The 27,613-nt window shown below is 42.8% G+C and overlaps 2 protein-coding genes across 5 annotated transcripts in view; both read right to left on the bottom strand.

Moving 5' to 3' along the window:
• CARD19 (caspase recruitment domain family member 19) overlaps positions 1-10,736 on the bottom strand; it is a 39,560-nt gene extending 28,824 nt beyond the window's left edge. Inside the window, exon 1 of one of the 4 annotated variants that reach the window (XM_044451271.1) lies at positions 10,614-10,736. In XM_044451271.1, the coding sequence (XP_044307206.1) occupies positions 10,614-10,650 (37 nt within the window). In that variant the 5' untranslated portion in view covers positions 10,651-10,736. Of the gene's footprint in view, positions 1-6,197; positions 6,302-7,135; positions 7,221-10,613 lie in introns of those variants that run through there. The other 3 variants (XM_044451272.1, XM_044451270.1, XM_044451273.1) reach the window with 3 other exon arrangements.
• A 3,840-nt stretch (positions 10,737-14,576) lies between these two features.
• Positions 14,577-27,613, bottom strand: part of SUSD3 (sushi domain containing 3) — a 47,916-nt gene continuing 34,879 nt past the window's right edge. Inside the window, exon 6 of the mRNA XM_044451461.1 lies at positions 14,577-15,299. Within this exon, the coding sequence (XP_044307396.1) occupies positions 15,083-15,299 (217 nt within the window). The 3' untranslated portion in view covers positions 14,577-15,082. The remainder of the gene's footprint in view (positions 15,300-27,613) is intronic.

Here is a 27,613-nt window from a genome sequence, read left to right on the forward strand (position 1 = left end):
ACTGCAAGTGTTTTCATTTTTAAAGCTCTTTTAAATGCCATACCAGAATTCTATATTTCATTTTATTCATATCTTAATATTTATTTGTTCTTATTATCTGTTCTATTCGTGTATCTATTATGAATTGCTGTGATTTATCCAGACAGCCTCAGCTATTAGATGGCATAGAAATGAAATAAATGATAATTCTAGGATGCAGAGTTCAAGCAGAACACTGGCTTTGGCCTCATAGTTGCTCTATCCGGACACAGAGTATGACTGGAACCATTCCCTACAACTGCACCCTTTACGGAATGATTAACAGGAGTAAGCAAACTCTTTTTCAGATTAGTTCCCAGCTTAGTTTTCTTTAATATGCTTGCTTTTAGTTTGAATGTTATTTATTTGTTTGCTTGTTTATTTATTTAAAACATTTTTATGCCGCTCCCATCGCAACAAAGCCTCGGGGCGGCTCAAAAAATATGCTGTTGAGACACAGATCCAGAAAGGGTGTGTGGGAGAGGGAAGGAAATGGGGTAAGGAGGAGGGAATAGGGAGAGAAGATAGATGGACATTGCTTCATTACATTTTGTGTTAACAAAGAACAAAAACAAAAAGAAAACACAAAGGAGGGTTATTTTAAATGGCAGGGGATTTTTAATATATATATAATGCAAAAAAGCGAGACTCTAACCCCAAACTGTGGGGGTTGCATGCAACAAGGAAGGTGTTCAGCAGGAGGGGCATCAATACTTGGTGTGGAGGGCTAACGAGCTTGGAACACAAATCACAAGAGAAGCTGAGGGAATGGAGCATTAAAACATTTGAATTTTAACTATTGTTGGTTTTCATGACTTGCAAGCCACCTAGAGCCTATGGGTCTATGGGTATATAAAAATCAAAATAAATAAAATCAATGAATAAAATAGTATTTGTGTGCCATTACGGATGGAGAAATCCCTCTTAGACATCCAAAGTACTCTACATTCCCCAGAACTCAGTTTGCAAACATCTGCATTAATGTTTCCCACCAAATCATCCATTCCTATCCAATTACATCCAGCACAGCTTCATAGAAATGGGTGTGAGGATGTGAACTGCCCCCGTTAATATCATGTTTTGCCATTGGCTTCACTGAGATACACATCACAACTAACAAGACAATTGTCTGATAATAGCAATCCTGCAGATAGATGATTAATTATAATTCTGACTGCACTGACCACAGAATCTTAAACAGGGCTCTATTGTACAATCTTGTCTGAATGGGACACCAATGCAAAGCTACTAACCCTCCATGCACACAGCTAGACAGAGACAAAATATTTCATTCTGAAACATCACTGTGGATCAACTATTTATCTTTCAATATTTCTGCTTTGACAACTGTTCTATCAACATTTGCAAAATGCTTTAAAAAAGATGCAGAATATAATCTTTTAATCCAACTCTAGCTTTATTCCTTCATGAAGCAATAACTATGGCAGATCATAGACTTTAGAATCACTAGATACTGAAAAGAATTCAGCCTTATCTTAGACTCTACTGTGGAAACAGATATGCAAGGTGGACTACTGAAACCAACTGACAAGAATTTTAAAAGGCTCTGCTATTTTATCAGATTAAAAGAACACATTTTAAAACATACATTGAGGAAATAAATCTAAGAAGTCCTCTGGAATGGAATGGAGGTGCATATTCCTCTTTCATCTGCTACAGAGTTCCTAATTTTGCCCAATCAATTTTGCCCAGTCAGAGTAAGGGTCATTCCCCAAGGTCTCTCTGGTGAAGGTATTCTCTCCATTTTGCATTAAGAGGATGCACTTGCTAATTAGGGAGTGAAAATTATTTTTTTAGATCTTAGTTTGCATTATAATACTTAATACTCCTTCACTGACTGTCCCGCAGTCAAGCATTGGCCACCTCTTTCTGGCTGGATGGTGTTAGCATTTAGGTATGCTAAGAGATTTCCCCAGCTGGAGAGAAATGGCATACAATGACTAATCAACAGTAGTTTGATCCATATCCTCCCATGATAAATTAACTTTATTTATTATATTTATATCCCACCTTCCTCTCACTGTGGAATTCAAGGTGGCAGTTCTCAGGTGATCTCCCCTCCAAGCTCAGGCCAACCTCAGGCCTGCTTAGCTTCAACATGGTGGAAGCTTGACATGCCTTCAGACCATACTCTTCACACCATTTATGGGAAAATCTAGTTTGGAAAGCAAAGAAAGAGCCCTTTCTGTTCATTGGGTTGACAGTGGAATCTCTACTTTAGATCAGCTAGTAGGATCAAACATTGAGTTTTTATGCTCTTCAATTTTGTGGCTTAAGTATCACACACCAGCTTGTAATGGGTGGCAAGATATCCATCAGCATCCGCCGGAGTCTATAGACAGGTCATGCACTTCCTATATTTGGAGAATTTAATGGGGCTTTACAGAAAGCTAACCCTACAATTATTGCTTAAATGTCTTTTGGGATGCAATAGAGCTCGGATTTTTCAAAAGAAAGGAGCACAGACTCAGAATGTTCCATGCAGTCTAGTCAGTGGAAAGCTGTTCTAACTCGCCCTATTGTAAATGTACATTGAAGTCTGGCACAGACTCAGTACACAAATTGTGTGCATACTGGACACCAGAGAGGCTTGTGAAGAAGAAGCTGGCTAGCTCTGCTAGTTGCCACTAACGTAATGTGGATAATGCCTTGATGAGGCATGTGATGCTGAGCTTGGCCTGCGGTGGCTCCTCTCCGGTTGGAAGTCATTTGGATATCAGATTTGTTCTTGCAAACTCTGTGTTCATTGTGGATGTCTGGGTGCTTGTAAATTTCATCTCTGTAGTGGGGAATTAACAGAGAGACAGCAAAAATGGACTTTCGGGGCCTTCTGCAAAGAGGCTCAAACATCAAGCCTGGACAGACAGAAATGTTTCCTTCAGAATCTGAAGTTCTTCCTGCTGCTGGTGCATTTGAACGTAAATTCTACAGTCATCAATTTCATTGGGATGCTTATTGAAACATCTGGACTGCTTATATTGATTATATAATGGAAAGAAAAGTGTCAAACTCTTTCTGTTTTTCATTAATGCAGTTGTGAAAGTCTATGCTTTTATGTCACATTTTTCATTTTCTTTCTTTTTCTCTTCCAAAGCTGATTACTCCTTTCTTTCCTTTTTGTCATTTTTGCAAAAAACCCAAAAAAACAAAAAAACACCTATACTTAACAAAAGAGAAGCTTTGCTACACAATTTGAAAAAATATGAAAAAGGTAAGTATCATCCAATATTTAATCAAAAGCCTATTCCAAAATAAACCACATCCCCATAGATTACACTGGCAAACAATCCAAGGAATATGGAAAACAATAAAGCAGGTATTTTAGTGCGCCAAATAACAAGTAATGCTAACAAAGCAAATCTTCACCAGCTCGGCCTCCAGGCAGAACTTAAAATGACAGAACATTACTCTCCTCAGAAAGCAGGCAATTATAGTACTAACAGTGACTGCTGAATGACCAGGTTATTATGGTAACTGCAGATGGTTTAAGGCCCCTCCCTTCATAAATTCTGTTCTTGGAAAGAATCAAATGAATCCATAGTTCATTTTAGACTCTGCAAACAGACGGAGAATCTGATTGCTGCTGGCCACAAAGTATACAAGGATATAATTATATGGGCATCATTATATGAAAGAAAGAAGTTACAAAGCTATTAAAAAACACTGCTTTCCAGATATAGATTTGGCGGTGGGAGTGTTCTTCCCCCATTCATTTTTGATCCTTGAGGACACAGAATTGTCCCATGCGTGTGCTTTTCTGCAGTCCCTCTGATCACTCGCCAGTGGAGGCAAGCCATGGAGAAAAACCATCTCTTCCCTGCTGCACTTGTGAGCTTCCCTGGGGCATCCAATTGTAGAGAGTGCTTGGCTGGACTGACAAGTATTCAGACTGAGCACAAGCAGCTCCTCCGTTGATACATAGTTCTTAAAAAACACAACAACACTTAAAAGGAAGGCACAGAATCATTATGGGCCAAGGAGCACCATGAAGCTACTCCCCAGAGGGACTTGCCTGGTGCCTACACCGTGGAAAAACCACAGTGCTGGGTAAAGACCTTATTGGCCAGGGCGACTTCTTTTATATTGTTTATTTATTTTATATTGTTAATTTTAATTTTTATATTGTTATTTTTGTATTTTATTGTATTTTATTGTGTTGTAAGCCGCCCCGAGGCTTTGGCAAGGGGCGGCATAGAAATGTTTTAATAATAAATAAATAAATAAATAAATTTATTCTCATGGGCATTTAAATAACTGTTTCAGCTGCCTTTAGTACTTTAGTGTGTTGCTGGTTTTACTTTGGTTTTATGTGTTGAAATAGTTTTATTCTTCGTTGTTCATTTTATTGTGCATTCGTTTATTTTAAGGTATTGTAGAGTACCCAGAAGCTTCAAGAGCATGTCCTGTTAAAGGTATATTTTAAAAGCTGCACTGAGGTAAGAATTGGACAGATGTAGTTTTCCTTGCTACTCTCTGCTGTGACTTGCTGCACTATTCAAAACTATTACAATGTCATCCTTATGACAGCATTTATTTGTTTGTACAATACATTAAAAACATAGAGCCCACACAACACCACAACAAAATAATACTGAATAAAAAGCCATCCTGAGTGCTTGTTGGAAGGATGGGATATAAATGTAATAAATACATACATACATACATACAAGATAAAACTAGCAACAAGGAAGAAAACCTTGTTTTAAAACCATTACCATACCATGAAACCAAGTTGAAGCCAGTATAATAAACAGAATGGGTTTGGAAATGCCATAATGTAGAAGCCAAGTGAGCCTCTCTAAATGTAACTTTCCACAAATGGGGCGCCATCACAGGAAAGGCCTTCTCTCTTGCACCCCACCTGCTTTATTTGGCAAGGGAACCTGGAGGTGCTCTCAGAATGCCTACAATCTGAGGTCCATTTTCTAAGTGCTTCCCTTTCCTTTGTTAAACCACTGCCATGCCTCACAGGACAACTGCCAAAGGAACCCAAGAGGCCCATACTAAAGTTCTTCCTAAGGAAGGAAATGTGGACTTCCCACATTACCTTTGTCAAAAGCATGTCCTCCTTCCTCAGCTGTCACCACCAACAGCCCTTACAGCAGGCTGCACTCGGGGGGTTGAGAAGGCGATTCCACCAGCCCTGCTGAAAATCTAAGGGAACAATCCTATGGTCCCTAGGCGAGCATTGGTGGAAATCCCTCCAAAGCTGTGGACACTCCTTCAACCTCAAAAGCAGGACTGGTTTGCAGATGGTGCAGAAAAACAGCTGCAGCTGCTCTCCAAGAAAGGGCACGTCTTGGTGGACAGGGAGTTGGATAGAATGGAGCAGCAACTTATCCTGGGCCTCCTCCAGCCTTCCTCCAAAGCACTTTGCCTGAACAAGCTAAATCGTCAATCTATTGGGCAGGGAGGCAAAGAGCCCCTCTAGGTCCTCCTTTCAACCTGCTGGCCTCTGAGTTCTGAAGCTTCCAAATTTGTATTGGAATTGTGCCGGTGATTGTTTTGTTTCCTCCCCATTCCTTTTTGTTGTGTCTTTCTTGATCGTAAGCCTGCAGGCAAAGACTGTGTTATTTTACTGATGCTGGTCTATGCTGAGGAGGAGAATATTTACGCATTTGAGAATGAGCAGATGCCTGCAGCCCTACATTTACATTTCTCCTCCTCCAGGATTTACAGGCACCCGGATATTGCTGGCACCAGCTTTTCCAAGCTGTTGCTGTCAGCTAGCCATGCTGCATGGTCCACCTGCATTGGACTCTCTCCATGTGTAAACTGCTGCAAGAGTGAAAGCCGTGTCTGCTGTTGCCATCAAGAGAACAGAAGCAGAGCAGGATGAGAGCACAAAGTGGGCGACGGGCGTGCAGAGAGATGGACCCAAAGCAAGGAAAATAGGGATAAATAGATAGGGGTGCACAGAGGAGAAAGCAAATGCTAAAAAGGAGAAAGAAGATAGGTTCAATGAAGATGGGTATGTGGACATTTGGATGTGAAAAAAGAAAGGAGTCTTTGTCCTATGATATACAGAAAGAAAAAGAGGTAGAGTAAAAGTGTTTAAAGCAAATCTATAGTTGTGCATAGAGAAAAGATTCTGGGGCACCGAGAGAAAAGAGAAATAGTGAAAATAGCACTAAAGGAAACACTGATTAGAACAGTACCTAATTCCTGTTCTGCAGTTAAGGCAGACACACAACACTCCAGGGTTAATAAAAATGAAAGCATGGCCTTGGAGAGACGGGTTGCAGCTCTCAGTTCTAGGCACGTAAGTACTTCAAATACACTTACGTGTTGAAGTTCATGCAGGGTTGGGATGGTAAGTATAAAAAAATGGTAAGCAAGGATAGAAAAAAGGGGAAAAGACACGTTTTACTTCTTGGATAAATATTTTTATTGCAATGCATATAACACTATTATTTCTATTTCACTAGTTTCCCCAAGTAGTATTTGCAACGAAGTGTTAGGTTGTAAAGTACTACACCGAAGCTGACTCAGTTACCAGTGACTCACACAAATAAACTTCCTCAGTAGACATAATTAATTCCATCTTGGAGGACTTAAACTGGCCGCCTACATTACAGTTTTGATGACGATGATCTACTACGAACCCTAAGAGAACTCAAGAGTTTTCAAAGTGGATGAAAAGCAAGTTTTTCTCTCTCGCGCGCGCACACACGCATTAGAAAACGTATAGAAGGCGTGAACAAACGTATACCAAGTAAACAACAAGACTATATTTGTAACAGAGGCACGGAAGCAGGCAATGCTCCCACCTGCCTGGGAGTAGGTGCTGTGGAACTCAGTGGGCACTTATGTGCAAGTATGCAAACGCTCAGTGGAAGGCAATCCGTTGCAGACGTAATATCTGGGAATAAACCCCACTATCTTCTCGAGTCTGACAATAAGAAGCGGCCTCCCCTGCAAGCAGACAAAGCCACGGGCGCCGAGCGGGGCGCAGCGCGCGCTCCGCTCCGATCCGCGCCGGAGCTTTCCCTCCTTTCCGCCGCGGGCTCTTCCCGATGCGCCCCCTGCAGCCAAGACTTGGCGTGGCCCGCGTCCCTTCCCTCCTTTCGTCCCGCCGGGAGAGGCGCGTACTAACCTGGCATCATGGCGGCAAGCGGAGGAACCCCAGCCTCGGGCGGCGCTTGGAAACTTCCTTGCGTTGCGCCGCAGCGGCCAGTCCCGCCCCTGCGAGTGCCGGTGGGCCTTCGCCGCTCCTTCGCCGGCGGGCAGGCGGCCCTGAGCTACGCGGGTCAAGTTACAGGCGGGCCTCGCCTCTGCACGCCTCTTGCGCAAGCCTGCCAGAAGAGGGAGCCGTCCCGAAGTCGCTCCGAATTTGCACTTTGTTTCGCGCGGGATATTTCTCTCTTGCCCAGTCTGAACAGAAACGAGCGTGTCCAAATTCTCCTCTCCTCACAAGCGGTTGGATTCGAAATGCCAACACCTACAGCTTCATGCAGTGGCACAGCGAGGTAATTTGAGACCCTGGACTTAATAGTCGTATTGGGGGCCTGCTCTAGATAGCCCTTTTGTATTATTAGGATTGGGAAACGTTTTGTTCAGCTCCCCCCCCCCCCCCCACACACACACCATTCCACACTCTAAACCTGTTTTGGCATTCCTGTTGCACTACAACAGTGATACTGTCTACCAAGCCTGTTTTGAAGGCTGGGAGCAAAGTTGATTCCACCCATCTCTTATTATAGTCTGGATTTGGCATCAGTTGGTTCACACTTTCTTGGTGAATAATGTACTATGTCACAGAGAAGCCGTGGTCTGAAAATTGGATCCTACTCCATTTCCTACTTGCCAGGTTCTCCCAGGTTTTCTCCTTCCCAAATAGCTATATGCTAGCTATCTGGATGAATAATTACTTACTGTTGCATTCTGTTCACTGACACCTAGCATGTGATTGTTACATAGGTTGTTAACAGTGTAGAGGATACCTTAGCAGCTGTGGCTGCTGACACCAAGGCCGAACTCAAGAGGAACTGTCTGCAGTGCTGAACCTGGTTGGGGGAAAGGGTTCAGCACCACCGATAGCTCCTTAGACTGAAACCCAGCGCGGATGTGCCACTTCACTGACCTTGAACCATCAGCCTCCTGTGGTACTTAGAATGGCAGTGCAGTGCCATACTATATGGCAGAGGCTCAGGGCCTAGGCCAATGCTGGACCTCTGGGATTCTTGGGAAGGTCATGTCCCGTTCACCAACACCACCCGTCTTTTCCAGGCTGGTGGTTTTCTAACCTTTGTGCAGTTTTTTCTCCATCCTAAAAGACTCAAAACACTGGGAGTACATCTGACTGAACTTAAGGAACTTACTTCTGAGTAGATAATGTTTAGGTTTGTATAGCAAAACAGATTTGCAGAAGTCATTGTTCAAGCTGTAAAGGGTTACATTTGCAAATTCATTAATTTGAAGGTTTTGGATGTGTTCTTTCATTTGAGATTGTTCCTGTTAGCATTTCCAATTCCCTTAATTGTTCCTATGAAGTGAGATATTGTACTCCATAATTCTATTTCAGGACTATGAATAAAAGTTGGTGGCAAACTTAATTGTCTGTTTAGTTTGAACTGTGAATATGAATTTAGACTTATAAAATTAATTGCCATAATTCTGCAATTCCTAATAGCAATTTATTTTTAACATTTTTTAAGTGTCTCAAATACTATTTTCTACATTTTGTCCTAGTTTGCATGTGTATTTTATTATTTACATGCGCTCGTTAGTTGAATAGTGCAATTAGAAACATGAACTCATCTATCTGTGTGCAGCTAGGAAATATAATACATATTAACAGTAGTTTTGAAAGTGTTTTTGTAGTCTGAAACAACTACTGCCTTACCTAAGCTTTGAGTCTGTAATCCTGTGCACACTTGTTTCAAAGAAACTCTATGGGAACCAGTGACATGTAGAAATAAGTACATTTCTGATCTGATAGTGATGATTACGTTGCATTTATATCCTCCCCTTTTCCCTCTTGTGTGGAATCCAGTGTGGCTTCCATAGCTCCATGTTATCCTCATAGCAACAACAGCATGGTGAGGAAGGATAGGCTGAGAGTGAGTGACTGTCTCAGAGCCAACCAGGAAGCTTCATGGCTAAGCGGGGTCTAGGGTGTATGGCAAGCCACCCCTGGTCAAGGAGGAGGCACTTAGCCAGCAAGGCTAGTAGCCACTGAGAGCCCCCTCCCTTATGAATCTGTCCAAATTGGTCCAAATCCAAATTGGTGGCCAGTTTGAATATATGGATTGAATTTCATCCACAGTAAACAATACTTTTTGTGCTTAATACCTTATCTGCCTCATGGATAGTTGACCTTGCTTCCATCATCACATATCCTGAGAAAACAGCTGAATTACAGGCAAGGCCAAGATCCTTAGGTACCCAGCATTTCATTCTTCAGCCTTGAGAGGAACGGCCGTGTGAACCATGTCTTCTTAATATCTCAGACTGAATAGAATGCTGTTCTAAATTCAAATGTCAGTTTGACAATTATGTAAGATATTTCCCAGCCCACAGCTCTGTGAGCAAATAGACTTCTGTTGTTCTCACATTTCACAGACATTCTCAGAGCGGCGTGGCAGGGCCTTCCGCAGCCTCCGTGCTGTGTTGTTAATATTAGTTATGTGGGCATAAATCAGTGCAGATGTGGGAAAGCAGTGGAAGAGATGGGAAGATGCGTGGTGCATTCATCTGGAATAGTATAGCTGCTCTCTCATTTTACCACCCAGTGTGTTGGCAAAACAGCTCTAGCCTAGATGCAAGAAACTGCAAAGGCTCAGGAGACATAGTTCACAAGAAAATGTGGAAAATTATTATAGCAGCAAGCAAGAATTTGTGGCAAACTAATCATATGATTCTCATCCCAGCAAACAGATCTACAATATGGTTGTTCATTGGAAACACTGACCATGAACTAGCAACCTCCGAAGCAGCCTCCATAGTTTAGATTATAGGAACACACCCATAAAGATTGTCCTATCTAAAGAGAAGTGTTGCTCAAATCCCTTTGTACTTTTCCCCAGAGCTCTGGTTCTCTTCACTGTTTTTACTTTCACACACATCCATCTAAATAATCCTTAACGGTTCTTCTATCCGCCCACTCTGTGGTATCAGCCACAGAATCAATTCTGGGAGAAGTATTTTTAATTGGCAAATTTAACATTATTAGAAAAAAAAAGTTCATTGCTTCATTTCAGGTTGTTTAAATACTCAATCATTATATGCCAAATCTAGAAACTAAAAGGGGAAAGCTTTACACTGAAGGATACATCCCCAAATGGGATATTTTCTATTAAAAGGAGTCACTAGTCGATCTTCCTTGCAATATGAACTGATCTCTTTGTTAAAGGTGCTAAACAGAATACAATTCCCCAGCAACAAGTATGCAAAGCCTATTTCCAAACCGAGGTCTTGGAGTGAATCAGACTTGCAGCAACTCTCTCCAAAGCCATTTACAGCCTCCCTCGTTCCTTAAGCAATGCTTCAGTTGTTGCCTCTTTTTTTAAAAAAATCTCTTTTCAGAAGCTCATTTGTGAACACTTCCTTCAGGAAAAGAATATTCTACTTACATTTTTGGAACAGCATTGTCCACAGATTTGCCAGCATTTCCTGCTACAGCTGAGAGACTCCCATGAAATCTGGCAAGTTGGAAAACTGTCCCACAAGTTGCTGTCAGGGACGGAAGTTTAGTGACGAGCCTGTGAAAAACTGAAAGTAAAATCCCCAAGCCACCTTAAGGCTTTGGCCAGCAGAGGTCTTCATTGTGCCCTTGAAACACAAGCAAATGCCAGCTTTGTTTACACTGGGAGGGAAAGTCAATGTCACCTGATGGTATTTATTTGTCCTTTCATTCCCAAGCGGTGAGATGTCTGCAGTTTTTAAACACTTTAAGAAAGCGCTCAAGCATGTATGAAAATAAAATAATTTCTCTTGAACTTTCTGAGTCTGTACCAACATTTGTTCCAGCACTGCATACATTCTTAAAATGGATGTACTGGCTGATAGTACCATGCTATTAACTCTTGGCTCCACTGCATGTGAAGGTCTCACACACGTACACACATGCACATGTTGCCATAGCTGTAATTCGATACAGTGGCGCTCACTGTCATCCCTTGAAGAAGGGAATTGTGCAGTCCGTCCTCTCAAAGACCGCCCACTCCTCCAGAGTGGGCAGCAAGCTATACTATAACTCTGGCTGTTGGATCTCATTTCCAGCTGAAAAGTTGGCTAGATAAACCTGCCAGCTCATGACTGAAGATGTCATTGCAGGCTTCAAACATGAACACCTTTAAATTAATTTAAAACAATGTGGTTTGAAAACCAAATAACCCTGAAGTGACTCCACCAGCACCCCCTTGGTGCCAAGCTTCGGGCATCTAGGATTCACCGAATTGGCACTGTGGCATAGACAGACAGGAGCATTTTAATTATTATAAACTGGAAGTGTTTTAAAATATTTCCATGGCATAGCTCTATTCATGGCAATACTGGTGCTGTAGAATTTAATATCACTCTTTGTTTGAATTGCTCAATTTAATTTTTTAAATTATTATCTAAAAATGTGCCCTGGCTCCAGAACCTTAAAAATAGGTTTAATTCAAGTACAGTACTTATTCAAGCTGCAGATGAAAAACACTAATTCAAAAATCTCCCTTGTACCTCATGAAAAAGGAATGCCGAACACAAGTGTGGGGATCGTCTGGAAAAAAAAATACGCATCTTGCTTCAGAAATGTTGTTTTACCCACACGCAACTATAAATAGGTTAACTTATTAACCAGCTGGAAGCCATGTAACAGATTGGCAAAGCAATCCAAGCGCTGGCAAGGCCAGCTGAGGGGTCCCTGGATGCTGCCTCCTGCAATGGCACTCCCTTCCCGGGGATGGATTGGCTCCATGAAGCCTCGAACATGGAAGGGCTGAATGTAGCTGTCTGGGTGGGACACTTTGGAGGGCTTTCATTCATAGGGTGGGAGACGACTTGATGGTACGTGACAACTACAGGCATGCCGAGAACTGTCCAGTAAATGGATATCATGCTTAGGGCCAACCTTGCTGGGCCAGCCTCGGAGGTATGCATGACGGGGCACCAGCAAGGGCCTGCACTGCAGTAGGAGCACACTGACGGGAGCCCTGGGATCTTTCATCCTGGCCCCCTGCTCCTTGTTCTGGCCCAGACATCGTGGTGGTGAGGAGGAAGAGGAGCAGCCACTGCCTGGCCTTTATGCTCACTGGCGCTGTCTGCCAAGCAGCAAGTGGAGCAGGGCAGAGGGAGGGAGAGGAGCAAGAGCAGTTGGAGGGCAAGCCACCTGTGGAAGGTAATAAAGAAGGAAGAGAGACACTGCCAGGGAGGTGGGCCACTGGGGTGTTTTGCCCAAGGAGCCTCAGTAACCTGGAGTAACCCTACAACCTTGCCACAGAGTCCAAATCTAGGGACAACACTGGTGATCTGGGTCGAAGTCGGGGCCCCGTCGTGTACAAATGGGCCAAAGGATCAGGTCAGGCAGGTAAGTCCCGCAGCCCAGGAGACACAGTCATGGCCGCACTGGCAGTGACATACTGGGAGGCAGGGACAGGGCTCTGTATCGATCAGCGAGCAAGATGCCCGGATTGCCTGGCTTGATTGTTTTGCAGTGGTCCTAAAGGTAGGCTTTATAGAGCTCAGGTTTCCCTGCAAACTGGGAACAAGTGGCCAGTAATGATTGCATGAGTGTTCACTCTGTCTCTGCCGTACTGCCACAAGGTGTACCCACTAGGGCCTACTGGAAGCCAACCCAATTCTGTGCAGCTCATGCAGTGGGAGTTCGGAAATGGGGGGCTTGCTCGAGGCACCTTTGGCCCACGGCGGTGTGCTGTGTCGTGCTGCAGCATCAGCAGTGGAGCCACAGGCTCTCCGAGTCCCAGCTCATTAGCCGCTAAACACCAGAAGAGGTCAATGTTATAAGCCTGGTCTTTTATGTGTGTGCTTAATCGTCTGAACTACGTTCACCTTTCGCAACTGCTTTTTTCTGATGATACATAATTTTTACATGAACAATAAAAAAAGCTCCAGGGGGTCTACTTATCCTAAACAAAAGAAATTTGCGGGTGATGCACAAGCATCACCAAATCATGTGAATGCAATTTCTTTATACAGTTGTAACTCCACAGTTTATATGAGCAGATTGCTTAAATAAATTACAATATTCTACTAAAGTCAGCTCTGTAAATCTTCCTGCCTCTTCTGCTGCTGTGCTGCTGCTGCTTCTTCTTCTTCATCCTCATCATCATTTCCTGGGTAACTACAGCATCTGTATTTGTTCAGCCTGATAGGTTATTTCCATTTTGGATTTTTCGTTTACAATAGGAGTGTTCAAACTTTTGAAGGGATAAGGACAGGGCCAAAAATGCTGAAAATTATTTTAGCTTCACATTGTTCCTGCCAATAAGCCTTCAAAGGGCTTTCAGTCTTTCAGGCTTTTAGAACTGATAGCAACTGTAGAGAAGTCAAGAAACCACCAGTTAGTAGACAGAGAAAGCTGTGCTCCTGGGCTTCAGCTCTTGGGCCCTTACAGAAATTAAACAGGTAAGTAAGTGAAACAATGGTGCATTCCCCCTCTGTGTCTGTCCTTCTGAATGACCATTTGTTGAGTAAAGCCCATCATGAGCCTCCCCGTATTTGCCTCTCCTCTGGACTCACCTCTATCTGGTCAGACCCCGGCCTTTTCCTTAATCTCAGCTTTCCCCATCTGCTACATGGCGAAACCTGGCATGGGTTAGTGGCTGCAAGGCTAATTCATAAACCAGGAGGTTACTGTCCAAAGGGGCAGGCAACCTGGGGTCTTACAGACTCCAACAAACGGGATTGTGGGAGTTGTAGTCCAAAATATCTGGAAAGCACCAGCTTGTCTTACCCCACTTTGTCTGTAAATACAGTAGATAGCCTTGGGCAAGCTGTTCTTTTAGTCCTTCCTTATCTCCACCTTTTCCACCTCCCCCATCTGTAAGATGATGATAATAAACTTACAGGAATGTTGCAAGCATTACTGATATACTCTATATTAAATATTTATTTATTTGTGATACTTATATACTGTCCTAGTGCAAAAGCCTCAGTACTCTGGCTAATACTCCAGGCACCCTCATGCTCAGATATTAAATCAGAGGTTACTTTAGTTATTTATTTGTTGCATTTGTGTGCTGCTCCATAGCCCAAAGGGCCTTTTCTGTTGTAGCACCTTGGTCTTAGAATAGCTTCCCCACATGTGTGTGCTTTAATATCTTTAAAGCATCTTTGAAAGCTGCTTTATTTTATGGATAGCTTGTTTTATCTGCAGTCATGTTGAAGCTTTTTCACTGCAACATCATTGTTTATGTTTGATTTACTGTTACTTTTAAACTGTGTTTATTTTTATATGCGCCATCCTGGGCAATCATATTAATGAAAAGGCAGCAAACAGGTCTTCTAAATAAATAAATACACCCTTAAAGGGTTTACTGAGTTATAGAAAATGGAAAATTGCCTTATATTCAAAACAATGAAGCCACGTGTGCATTTAAAAATTTGCCTACTTTAGAGAAAACCTTTATTGCAATTTCCACATACTATCGTGCAAAAATACATTTTATTTATTTCTTATATGCTTATAAAAACAGAGGATAAAATAACTTTGCAGTCATGTGCATTTGTCCTTATTGTTTTGCTGTACTTCACACACAGCAAAAATACAAACAGTTAAGAACTGATATGCAAAAACATACCAGAATCATTGTTTTCCAAATATTACTTTTTAATTCATTTTAAGCAATTCCTGGAAATGGCAGTTTACTTTTAAGTATAAGGATGCATTGCTTTATTTGAGTCAAACAGGAATTCATTTTCAAATATTTTAAATAGATCTGTTAAATTTGTAGATATACTCTGATATGCACTATAACAGATACATATAACAACCAAGTCCTTTTATTTCTATGCAGTCTTTAAGGCACGTGCAGCAAGTTTCTGTATTCACATTTTGCTTTGGTCCAGCAAATCCTTAACTGTGTTTTGAGGTTGCTTATCCAGGTAAATGAGTATCCAGTTTGCCATGCATAGGATTGTCATGTCCATAAACCTCTACAATGTGTATTGTACTGATGGTATGTATAGTACTGTGAGGTCCCGGTACTGCTTGTTTACCAAGTGCACTGCTGGCTTTGCTTAATTTGCATTGCATATCATTTCCACCACAAAAGCCAGTTTCTGAGATGTCTCCAACCCAGTCTTCATGGAAGCTGTAAAACAAAATGAAAAGGGAACTTGTTTCTTGAATTCAGAAGAGCTATAGCCTTCCCATCTTGTAGCCAATGAATAACATTAAGTAGCACACAGGCAGGAATCTAGAAGTGCTTATTTACAACAGAAGAGGGCAACTTTGGACACCCCAGCTGCTGGACTGCAGCTCCCATGGTGCCTCACCATTGGCTGTGCTGGCTAGGGATGATGGGAGTTGCAGGCCAACAGGATCACATGTTACTTACCCTTGATTCAGAACCATAGTGTGCACTAGATTCACACAGGGGAAGCCAAAATAAGAGTAAAAATAATAAAGTAATTGTAGGAGTGTAAAGGCATTTATTTAAACTCATCTGCTGTAATTTCCCTTCAGTGGCATAAAGCCAACCCCCACCCCCACGCACGCACTCTCACAAATTAGCCAGATTAATAGTAAGCTTTGATTTGTGGTAATGCAGGGGAAGGTCCTTAATAACCTGCACAATAATTTTGCAAACCCTGTTCCTACATAAAGCCAGAGGAACTAATCACTTGATTCCTCATGAAAGGTGATTTGGGTCCTGGAACTGGTGAGGCAGAATTTGGCTGCTGGAATAACCGGGGAAAGCTGCTTGCACATTTGCTGAGAGTTAGAGTTCTGGGAAATCTTGAAGCTGTCAGCTCTGACCTCTGGTATTAGAAACCTATTTGAAACATCACTGTATGGGGGAGAATCACTGTAGCTATAACTAGCTGCATTTCTTGAAGGCGTCTATGTGCAGTTCAGTTTACCCTTTTTATGCTTCTTACTGTGCATTACCACATTTATAGCAGTTTACTGCTGGCCAAAAGTGAAGTTTCTTCCAGGAAAATATTTTTCTTAGATTCACACTGCAGCACGCTTGGAAGTGAAAAGATGGCATGTCAGTACCATCATATACAGCACCAATTTCTGGTAGGATGTTTACTTGGTCATCACCACAGTGACCATATCAATGCAGGGCTGATCAATTCATCCTCCTTTATATCATTATCAGCTTGCTTATGAATTTATTTCTCACACTTCTAGATCTTATATGCACACTTTGAACAGCTATTTCTGGAGGGAAATAGTGTCAGTCTCTGCAGAGATACGTAGCGTACAGACATGTCTGAAAATTGCAACAGAAGGACATGCTGTGTGAACTACTGAGAATACATTTCCATGGATAGATGAAGGAAGAGTTGCATTGAATTATACTGGCCATATTGGCAGAGTAGGCTTTGCTCCATTTTGTGTTCTGTTAGGACCTGGTTCATATATAATGACAAGCCAGAGTATGGGCTGAGTATGAGTGGTTGTCATTAGATGGGAACCCAGAACCAAGCATTACTTCAATAGGACTCAGAGACATTGGGCGACAGTGTTACCGCTGCAGTGCCACAAAAGCATATGGGGTACAGGGAGGGGATGAGCAAAGGAGAAGGAACTTAAATGACCCAGGAATGGAAAAGTAACATGCATGTTGCACAGTTGTCTGGCAGACAAATCATGGGTAAACTCCGGATAAGCAACAAACATGACATGAGTTGTCATTACATGAGAACCAACTCAGACCTTGATGCCCTCCTAAAAGCATCACTTGAAAAAATCTCTGCAGGCAAAATGCTTTCAGAAAAGGAATTTAATACTTGTTGAATACAACACAATTGACATGAATTGACTTTTTCAACCTAGTGTCTCATGCGAGCTGCTGGAACAATGTTACATAAGATCTTTGTATCATCTCCGAGAGAAAGCCATTTCTCAGAAGCCATATCCACCTTTTTCTTAAATTAGTTCAGCATAGCTAAAGAGGGAATCGATACATTTCAACAGGAAGCGTGTTGGAGGGGGACTGATTGCTTAGCCATTCAAGGACTATACATTGCAAAATATATGGTTGAAAGCAAGTATCTAGAGAAGCTGCAGAAAAATCAAAGAGTAAAGATTTTCTAATCAAATGCTGGAAACTTGCATCCAGTGTAAGCATTTATTGACTTCTGCTTTTTGACTTACAGACAGCAGCTTCTGAGGTGTTAGTGGGGATGGCTGGAACTTAAAAACGTTACCAGCAACATTTCACAGAATATCATGAATGTTGCCAAAAGTGCAGGCTCCTTAGACTCACCCAGTTCAGTTTTCTGGAGGCAATATAAGTCAAAAGTCAAATGGAAATAGCAACAAAAGAAGTGAGGCAGGCAGATACAAAATACTTGAGGGGAAAGGTGCATCTGTCTGCTAAATTTATAGTTGGCTGCTCGATGCTGGATGATACACAAAGAGAAAATCTCTGTCAGGAAGCAGTTGTAACACAAAAGAAATGCCCTCTGAGGTAGGAGTCTAAGAAAAGTTTTGTGTTCCTTACACTGAGCTTGCTTTTTCACTTCTGCAGTGATCGCAGAGGGACATTATTCTCTGCAGTTTTCTGGACTGTGCAATTGAAAGCAAACTAAATCATGACAGTTAGATCTTAGAATATGGCTGCATATTAAGCAAGTGCCATCAGAGACTACATCCTTAAGCCTTGGTAGATTCTGAGCAACTCAACTCAGAACGACCTGATTCAGTATGATTTGTATAGTCATTATTTATCATTATCATTGTTACATTTATACACCATCATTCCTCCTCTTGCAAGGAACGCAAGGCAGTTTACAAGAGATCTCTTCCCCTCCAATTTATCTCTACAAAAACAACCCTGTGAGGTAGGTTAGGGTGGAAGTCTATGGCTGGCTCAAAGTTGCCTGATAAGCTTCATGGCAACATGCAGACTAGAACCCAGCCAGCCTAAGTACTGGTCCAATAGGGTGAGAAGCAGGAAAGGACCCTGCTCCCATGAACACTGGGTGGGTTCGCACAAGATGTGGAGCCACCCTGTGAATCAGCCCACATGGCTTATTGTTTGCTGAAAAGCCCGCTGGATCCCCCCCACTCACTTACTCGTCCCACTGGCTTCAATATGTATCCCAGGTGCCTTTGCAACACAAGCCCTCATTTCCTCGGTCCTGGCATTAGTTCCCTTCCAGCTTGCCAGCTACCAAGCTACCCAGACTTGCCAGCTACCAAGAGAAACACCCGGCCTCAGCATCAGTTTGCCAAAGAGAAACGGGTCCTTGTGAATGGGGAAATGCATTCGCCGGCTTTTTTTTTTTGCGGGTGTGTGTGTGTACTTTCACTGTTGCTCAAGAGCAACGCTCCACCTCTGCTATTTATCCAAGGATCCCTATATCCTCCTCATTCGCTGCAGGTCTTTTATTGCTAGCTAGCAAACACATTTTTTTTTTTAAGTTGTTTCCCATGACCACTGTAAGTATATGCACCCCCAAAGTAAAAACACCCCCCTCTTCAGCTGCTTTCAGCTCTTCCCTGCCTTCCTGCTTGTCAGTTCCCCTTGCTGGGACCGGTCACATCTTGATTCTCGTTAGCCCAGCCCTGCTTTGCATGTACACACTCAAAAGGTCTGTTTAACTGGATCATCGCTGCAGTTTCCATTGCTTCTCGGAATGCTAGTAAAAGCAGGGCACTCAATATGGAGTACACTGATAATGCATTTACATCCCCTTGAAATCAATGGACAGGTTAGAGGGAATTGCCAAACTAAATTCTTCATTTCCACCACAGTTTTTTAGAAAGAAGCAGAATTCAACAGAGCCAGCTGTCAGGCTGGGCCCTGATTCAGCATAAGCAGCTATTTGTCCATGAACATGTGGCCCTGTATGTAAATCTCCATGTGCTTTTAAAAAACGAGCAACTCATGGAACTTATGGCACATATAAGGGGAATGCAAATATGTGACAAGATTCTAGGATAGGGATTTCATGAGATAAGCCTAATCCTGAGCTGTGCTGTTGACATTATTTCCTGAAGAGCATGAGGATTTTCTTCATAAAGGTCTGATCATTTTCATCAGGAGGGCAGCCCCCATAGGGTTTGTGCAGGACTGTCCAGCATATCCCTAAGTCCCCCATCTTTTTAGGGCAGTGGAAAAATTTGGTCAGTCTTACAAAATGGCTGCCAGAGGTTTGCTCATTCATAAAATGACTGTCATTGTAGGAATGGCTGGACATTAAGAGAGGTATCCACAGGCACAATTATTAGAGATCCCAGATACATGGGATGCACAATTATTACAGAAATTGACATATGAATCAACAGGGTTGAGAGAAGTGGCCAAACCTAGTTATTTAATAAAACATAGTATCAGCTTACTAGTGCTCTTCAACCACTGCAGCTTAGGATGGTGTTCTGGAAAGGCACTCTAGAATTTTAAAAGCCCATCTTGGAGATAAAGCTCTGTTAAAGCACTATACATGCTCCATTATTTTCACCCAGTGGCCTCATCTTTCCTTTGTTATTATATTTAAACTCTGTAATACTTTTAATAAAAGTTTTTCTAAGCATCTAGACAGTTTGATATGACACATGTGGGAATATTCTCTGATAGCTATATTACTCTCTTTAGCTTTGAACTCAGTCTGGAATTCTCCATCCATTATTTCTAAAAAAAAAAAAGGCTAGGAAAAGACAAATGAATACCAATGGTCTTCAGAAGAATCGCCTTAATTCCCCTTTGTGTTGTTCCAACCCAGGCAGGATACTATTGCTAGTTGAGCTTGCAATAAAAAGACTTCAGCACAGTAAGACATTATTATGCTCATCTATTTCCTGACTGATGTTCGAAATAGCTTTGCAAGGAAATTTCTTCTGAAAGAGGGGTGAGTGGAAAAATTGTTCTTTTTTAATGCATATCATTTCAGTAGTAATAATGTAGCTATTACAGAAATCAGTATGGCTTCATTATTAAAAAAAGCATGCACCCAGAGTACAATGTTTGCAACAGGAAGATATTACACAATAAGGACAGTATAACTACATCATGACAAATATGACTAGCCACGCTTCCAGATGAGGCAATTATTGTACAATTGCCCTCTATCATTCACAGAATCATACTAGGAGCTCAGATACTATTACATGCAATGTGGGTTTCCCTCCCACATTTTATCAGTGCTTCGCACCTCATATTTCTCATGGGGGGGGGGGCCCTGTTCACAAGAAAATTACCAAATAGGTGTACAATGCCTTGGTTGGAACACAAGGTAGTGGCCTTCCTTTTGGAACATGGCCATAAAGCACAAGCTTCCTGTGATATTTGTAAGCCCCAGGGCTGGCCCAAGACACTGTTGCCTGCAGCAAGGAACAAAATGGGGCCGTGCCCCTGTCTATGGACAGACTTCTGTCGGACAGGCCATTGAAACTAACCTCAAGATGAGTGACAGGACACCATCTACACTACATTTTAGGGCAACATACTCACTTTGGGGGAACAGGGCAGAAACGAGGGAACAGGGCAGGCCTTGAGGGGAAGGTGGGGGTCTTCCACCACTGCCCTATTCACCAACATCTTCTACCTGAAGCACCTGCGTCTCTCTTCCTCATAATAGGGCCAGCCCTGGTAACCACATATCAAGTTTAGAAGTGTTGCTTTGAGAATCTCAGTGTTGTTTTTGATCTTCCTGAGAATGAGGCTATTGTGGCCTATAACTTTCTGACTGTGGTACGATTCTGCATGATTTACACTTTGGCATACTGTGCATGATGTTGTTCAAATAGGCAAGACGTTGCTCGTTTTTCAACTCCCTCAGCTTGTTTACCACAGCGCGGAATGCGGCTCAGTCGCTGTGCTGGTCTGTGGTAGCAAAAGCAGTGAAGTGGCCTGAGCAGCCTTCAAGCTGAGCTCATCCATTGTGACTCAGGCCTTTGGGTACTGGAGTGCTCCTCACTGGATACAAACAGGGGGCAAATGAGCACTTTCTTGGCCAGCATTGGTGTCATTTCCAGAAGAAACACAATCCTAAGCATGGCAACTCTGACATAAGATGGATTGGACAGATTTCATCAAGTTGGCACTTCTGCAGATCCCAAAACAAGCAGCAGCACTCAATTCCAGAAGAAGACAGGCCAGTGGAGCTTGCAGGAGGGGCCTCTATCCAGCACCTCATTCCAGAAAGAAGTGCTTCTGCTCATTCTGGCACTTCCTCTCTCTTGCATAAGTGCCGGTACCTGTTTGTGCAGCAGAGCTGATGGGACCCACCACTTCTAGCTGGAAAATCGGCAGGCAGAAAGGCTGCCTCTGGGGAACCAAGTATTTATTGTATTTAGGTTTAGGGTATTTATCCTGCCTTTTTCCCTTCAAGGGAGGCAAAATTCTCTTCCCCTAACCCTAACCCTGTGAGGCAGGTGGGCCTGAAGTCACCCAGGGAGTTCTAGGGCTAGGACCCAGGCATCCTGAGTCCCGGTTGGCACTCTTAACCACTACTCCACACTGGCTCTCTTTAAGTAGGACAGGAGTGCCAGAGCACTCTCCTGCCTATGTCCCCAAGCAACTGGTGCAAATAGACATACTCAGTGCTTTTTTTGTCATAGAACGCACCGGACGGAGTTCCGGCACCTTTTTTTGATGGATTTTCCAAGTTTTAAAAGTAACTTTAAAATTTAAAAGTAAATTTGATGTTTGGTCCACATGGATTTGAATCGCCCTGTTGAGCGTAGCAGGTCGGTGGCAAAATTAAAACAGTGCATACGGGTTGCTTGTATGTCGAGTCCGATGCATGCGTACTTCATCCGCGCTGGTTGTGATGGCGCTGCGTGGCTTGTGATTGGTTGTGTGGTCGTGCACTGAGTGCTTACTGCGGGCAGCGACCATTATGTTTCGTTACACAACTGATGTGTGTGGGTGTGTGTACAGTGATTGACTACATGCGAAAGGTAAATAATTTATTTTTTAAAAAGTTGGTGAATTGAAAACCTTTTTTTAATTTTTAGTGGAAAAGTATGACCCCAAATTTAAAAATGAAAAAAAAAAAAAAACTAATTACTTCTCAACCACCGGTCCTGCTAATAAAAAGGCCAGAATATTAACAGACACAGTGACAGAACACATAGATACTAACAGCAGGGAAAGGAGTTGAGAAGATTTGTCAGACGAGAATTGGACAAAACTTTGGAATTTACTATGATCATTTGCCTTAAATACAATAAATTAAATTTATGTTAAGAACTGAATATATATTTTTTTAAATAAAAGATTAACAAAATGTGAGTTCCAGCACCTTTTTTCTTACAAAAAAAAGCACTGGACATAATGGCCCAATTGCATAGTTTCTTTTGTTAACACAAACTCCCACAGGCAACAGCCAGTCTCATTTGCATATAATTTTTATTTCTTTCCTTCCAATTACTGCCAAGAGATTGTTGTTTTTTGGATGCTCACTTTGCTTGTTTTCATTAAATGGGCCATTTGCCTGCTAGATTTCTATTTTGTTGGGGTTATTTTTGGCAGGGGGTTGACTCAATACATAGCTTGCTAAAGATGCATACATCGCTTGGTAAATTCTCGTTCTCATCTACCATTTCAGAAAAGCCACTGCATCTAGTATCTCTAGTCCTTCAGAGGCAACATCTAAAAATACCCTGTGAAGACTTCTGTGGGAGAGCAGCAATTAGCCGCCCCACAAAGGAGACTTCGCATGACAATATGAGCGGCTGCATCAGGAGAGGGCCTCTCACACTTAGCCAAATGCTTGGGCTTTTTGCCTTCCACTGGCCATTAGCTCCGCCGACTAGATCAAACAGTCAACAGCAACAGGAAAAGACGCCTTATTTGCCTTTCTGAAAGCAGTCGGCAGTCTACAGTTTGTTTCTTTACTGCATTTCCTTCAAAATCAACCATGCCAGAAAATAGTAATCAGCTGCTGTAAGGCTGGGGCACACTTGATCTTCTGTGCATTTTGTAACCATATTATTATTATTATTATTATTATTATTATTATTATTATTATTATTATAACATTTCTATGCCGCCCCTTGCCAAAGCCTCGGAGCGGCTTACAACACAATCAAATACATTGAAATACAATAGAACATAATAAATTACCATTAAATACAAAAATACAAAAAAATACATTGAGTTACAAACATAATAATATAAAATTAAAATTATCAGTATAAAATAAGTAAATAAATAATATAGGAGGAGAAAAGAGAAGGAAGAAGAAGTTGCCCTGGTCAGATCATATATTTTAACAATTAAAATGATGTTTAAATAAAAAGGTCTTTACCTGGCACCAAAAAACCAGTAACAACACTGCCAGGCGGACCTCTCTGGGGAGTGAATTCCATAGGTTGGGCGCCACCGCAGAGAAAGCCCTCCTCCGAGTACTTACTCTCCTAATTTCTTTCATGGAGGCTTCCCGGAGAAGGGACTCTCCCGCAGATCTCAAAGGGCGGTCGGACATATACGGACGTAAGCGCTCGTTCAGGTAGCCAGGACCCAAGCCGTTTAGGGCTTTATAGGTCATAACCAACACCTTGAATTGGGCCCGGGCTTCAATGGGCAGCCAGTGAAGCTGACGGAGGACTGGAGTCATGTGAGCATAACGCCCCGTCCCCGTCAGCAACCTGGCAGCTCTATTTTGCACCAATTGAAGTGTTCGGACCGTCTTCAGGGGAAGCCCCACGTAAAGCGCGTTACAGAAGTCTAGGCGGGAAGTCACCAGCGCGTGTGTCACCGTCGCCAGGCAGTCGAACTCCAGGTAGGGGCGCAGCTGATTAATCAGCCGAAGCTGAAGGAAGGCGCTCCTCACCACCGCTGTCACCTGAGCTTCCAAAGAAAGCTCCGGGTCGAGGAGTACTCCTAAGCTGCGGACCTTATCCCTAAGAGGGAGTGTTGCACCATTCAGGACCAGGTCAAATCCACCCTCTCCGAAGCCTGATCCGCCAACCAACAGGACCTCTGTCTTGTCTGGGCTGAGTTTCAGTTTATTGGCCCTCATCCATTCCATTACCTCGGCCAAGCACCGGTTCAGCACAGCCACTGCCTCACCTGGATTAGTGGAAAATGAGAGGTAGAGCTGGGTATCATCAGCGTATTGATGATTCCGCAGCCCACACCTCCTGATGACCTCTCCCAGCGGTTTCATATAGATGTTAAATAGCAGAGGGGATAGAATGGAGCCCTGTGGTACTCCATGGCATAGCTGCCATGACGCTGAGACATGGTCCCCCAGCACTACCTTCTGGAATCGACCGTTGAGATAGGAGCGGAACCATTGCAAATATACACTATGCAAATATACACTAAGGGTAAAATCCTAAGTACTCAGCAGAAAATAGTCCTACCACTTCCGGCATGCCCCAGCCAGAGCCAAAGGGCTTTCTCCTGCCTGAACAAACATAAGATCGTGCCCTTAGTCAAACTACCCCTCAGATGCTGACTGCCTGCTCATGAGCTACAGCCCCTCTCCAAACATCTTTTTCTTTTGTCAAAAGCACACACGGAGAGAGCAATGTGATTTGGGGTGCTTCTCTACCCCGGCACCTCTGCTTTCAGTAGGGCGCAATCACCACTGAAAGAGCAGCATGGGGAAAAGGTTAAACCCCAAACCATACATCCCCCATGTAAAAGAAATGACGGCAACTACTCAGAGATGTTCCACATCGTATTGCATCTAGTTTGGCACTGAATTTATCTTCTAGGGTGATCACATATGTATCCCCAAAAGGAGGAAATACTTAACTGAAACTCACTCAGACCTGCAAAATAATTGCATATGCTAATTGGTATACATAGATGTGGATTTAGAAATAATTAGCAGAATCCAAATAGAAAGGCCCTGCATCTTGCCATGTGGGGAAGAATGTGTCCAAGGATCTGTGGCGCCTGTGCTGTCCATCTAGGTGCTAAGTGCTGACAGGCAACCCTCTCTGTTCTTCCTGAAACCAGACTAGGCAGCCCTTTAAACAGGGCTTTGTTTATTCCTACATTGATTTATTACACTTATATTCCACTTTTTCCCCTACCTAATCCTCTCACCTCCATTTTATCTTTCCAACAATCCTGTAAGGTAGGGTAGGCTAAAAGCCAAGGCTGAGTGAGTCCCTGAGCCCCAGTGCAAGAACACTCTGACCACTACATTACACTGGTTCTCACTGCTCCTCACAGCCCTTCAAACATATCTATTTCTCCAGGAAAACTAGGCTAAATGACAAGCAAGTCCAGCTCTCAACATTGGCAGCTCTTTTCTTTTCTGGGCAGAGTCAGCCACCAAAAAGGTGGCACACTTGGAGTTTGGCTATCTTGCACAATTGTCTAGGCTTCCAGAGGCATAACTGTAATGAAGATTAAGGATACAAGAGAATTTTGAGGTCACAAGTCTCTCAAAAAGTACCCCATTCACAACCCTGGTTGTGAACAGGATCTCCTAAAATGCTAGCACATTCTGAAACTTGCACTAGTGTTGACAAAATGTTCACTTTAAACATTCACATATTAAGAAATATGCATGTTTCAAAAAGCACACAGTATAAAAATAAAAGAAGTTTTAAATGTTCAAACAATGGAGGAAAAGGGCCCACTTTTGAAAAATACTTATCTTTTGCCTTTGAAATGCAGAAATGAGAATAGGAGCCCACTGAATCAAGCTTCGAAGTTCAGAAAATCCCAGTAACCACAAGTGCCCTGGTTCTATTTCCCTAGTGAAAATAAGAAGTGACAGTAACGCAAGGAGAGAAACCTTGAGAGCAGTGTGGGAAGATGACACTTCATTTGTTGTGTTTTAGTTTTATTTGTCATATAATGCATTATAGGGCTTCTTCAGATTGCATGGACTCGAGTAATTCCTCTTTACTGCCTTGCTGTTAACAGCGATTTATGTGCTGGGATAATGAAAAAGATTTGATTCTGTCTAATCTATTATACAACAAATATCCCTTAAGTGACATACAAAGCTGGCCTCGCATTTGTCAGCTTCAAGGCTCATTTGCCATGTAATGTGCTGGGCCAGTGCCATACGTCATCCTATCCATATAGGGCCTGGCACAAGAGTGGAAGTGCAGGCTTGCATCAAAATCGGTTTGCTGCTCTTGGTCAATGGGCCAAAGCCATCCTGGGTGCGGCTCTCCCTGATGGATTCACTACATGGCATGCGGAGGTTTATGAACAGGCAAACCACAGGCAAACCACATCCACTGCCGAGTTGGAGACTGATCTTCTACAGGCCCTAAGGCGAGGGTGGCACTTTGGAGAACAACCGCTTAACAAACACACACTAAACAACGTTTTTGCAAGACTTCTCTCCACAAGGCAAAAATGGAGACATCATGAGGGCAGCAACTATGGCGACAATCAGAAAACAGGGAGAATTAAATTGAATAATTTGCTGCTTTTTCATGATGCCCCAAATCAGCTGTCTGAGAAGCTGCCTCTGGCTATACACCGGGGGGGGGGGGGGGGGGAGAGAGAGAGAGTCTAAAGGGGCTGCCTTTAAAGGCCACTTTTATTTATACAAAGGGTTGAATGAGCAGGCATTTGATTTCACAGAAAAAGCTCTGGCAGAAAAATTCAAGGGAGGCAGCAGAAGGAGAAGCGTGAGTGGGCAAAAAGTCAGCTAGTCCGGGGGGAACAGACACAGCAGAGGTCATCTGGGCTCCGGTACCTTTATTTCTGCAAGTGCATTTTTTCTCCAGTTATATGAAAGGCAATATCTTTCCAAATAACTCTCTGTACAGTGGACTCCAGTCCATGAAAGCTTATCATGCCACAGTAAATTTGTGTGTTTTTAAGGAGTCATAAGGTGTTGTGGATTTTGAAGATAAAAAGGTGAGACGCTCCTATCCTCCTCCCACATCTATTTTCCTTTCTAGTGTGAACCCCTGACACCAAGGAAAAATATGCACCTCACTCTCCAATACTGGGCAACATGACTCACGAAAACAGCAAGGTTCTGCCTAGAAAGATGATTGCAGAGCCAAGCAGTCCCAGAAACGCTTGGACGAACAAAACCGGAGAAGTTCCTTGAACTTTTGGGTCCATGGACACATTTGGGAATTTGAGAAACTGTAGCAGCATCACCACAAAATAGCTTCCATGGAGGTCATGATTAATCGCATAATGGCTGCTGTGGGGCCTGGTCAGTCAAAAGCAAACTAATCAGATGGGGGATAGGAATAGCGAGGCCAGAAGAGAGGGGAAACAGCAAGGGAATGGGGTAAAGGTGAGAGGAAAAGCCAGGCTAGAGGCTGGAAAGAGAAAGAAAGAAAGAAAACCTCTCTTAACATTTCCCAAGATTTTCATTTTTTAAAAGGTTTTGTTTGTTTGTTTGTTTGTTTGTAGAAGAAAGGCAGTGAGGAACTTTGGAGGTTCCTGCAGGAATGCACCCTGCCATTGTTGGGAAAATTTGGATAAATCCTGTCAGAAAAACATTGCTTCTGTGTGCTTTTGCATTGTGGAATCAATCCTGTGCTCCTTCTCAA

This window comes from Varanus komodoensis, unplaced genomic scaffold (assembly GCF_004798865.1).
Source record: "Varanus komodoensis strain SLA01 unplaced genomic scaffold, ASM479886v1 scaffold6_2, whole genome shotgun sequence".
Classification (NCBI taxonomy): domain Eukaryota; kingdom Metazoa; phylum Chordata; class Lepidosauria; order Squamata; family Varanidae; genus Varanus; species Varanus komodoensis.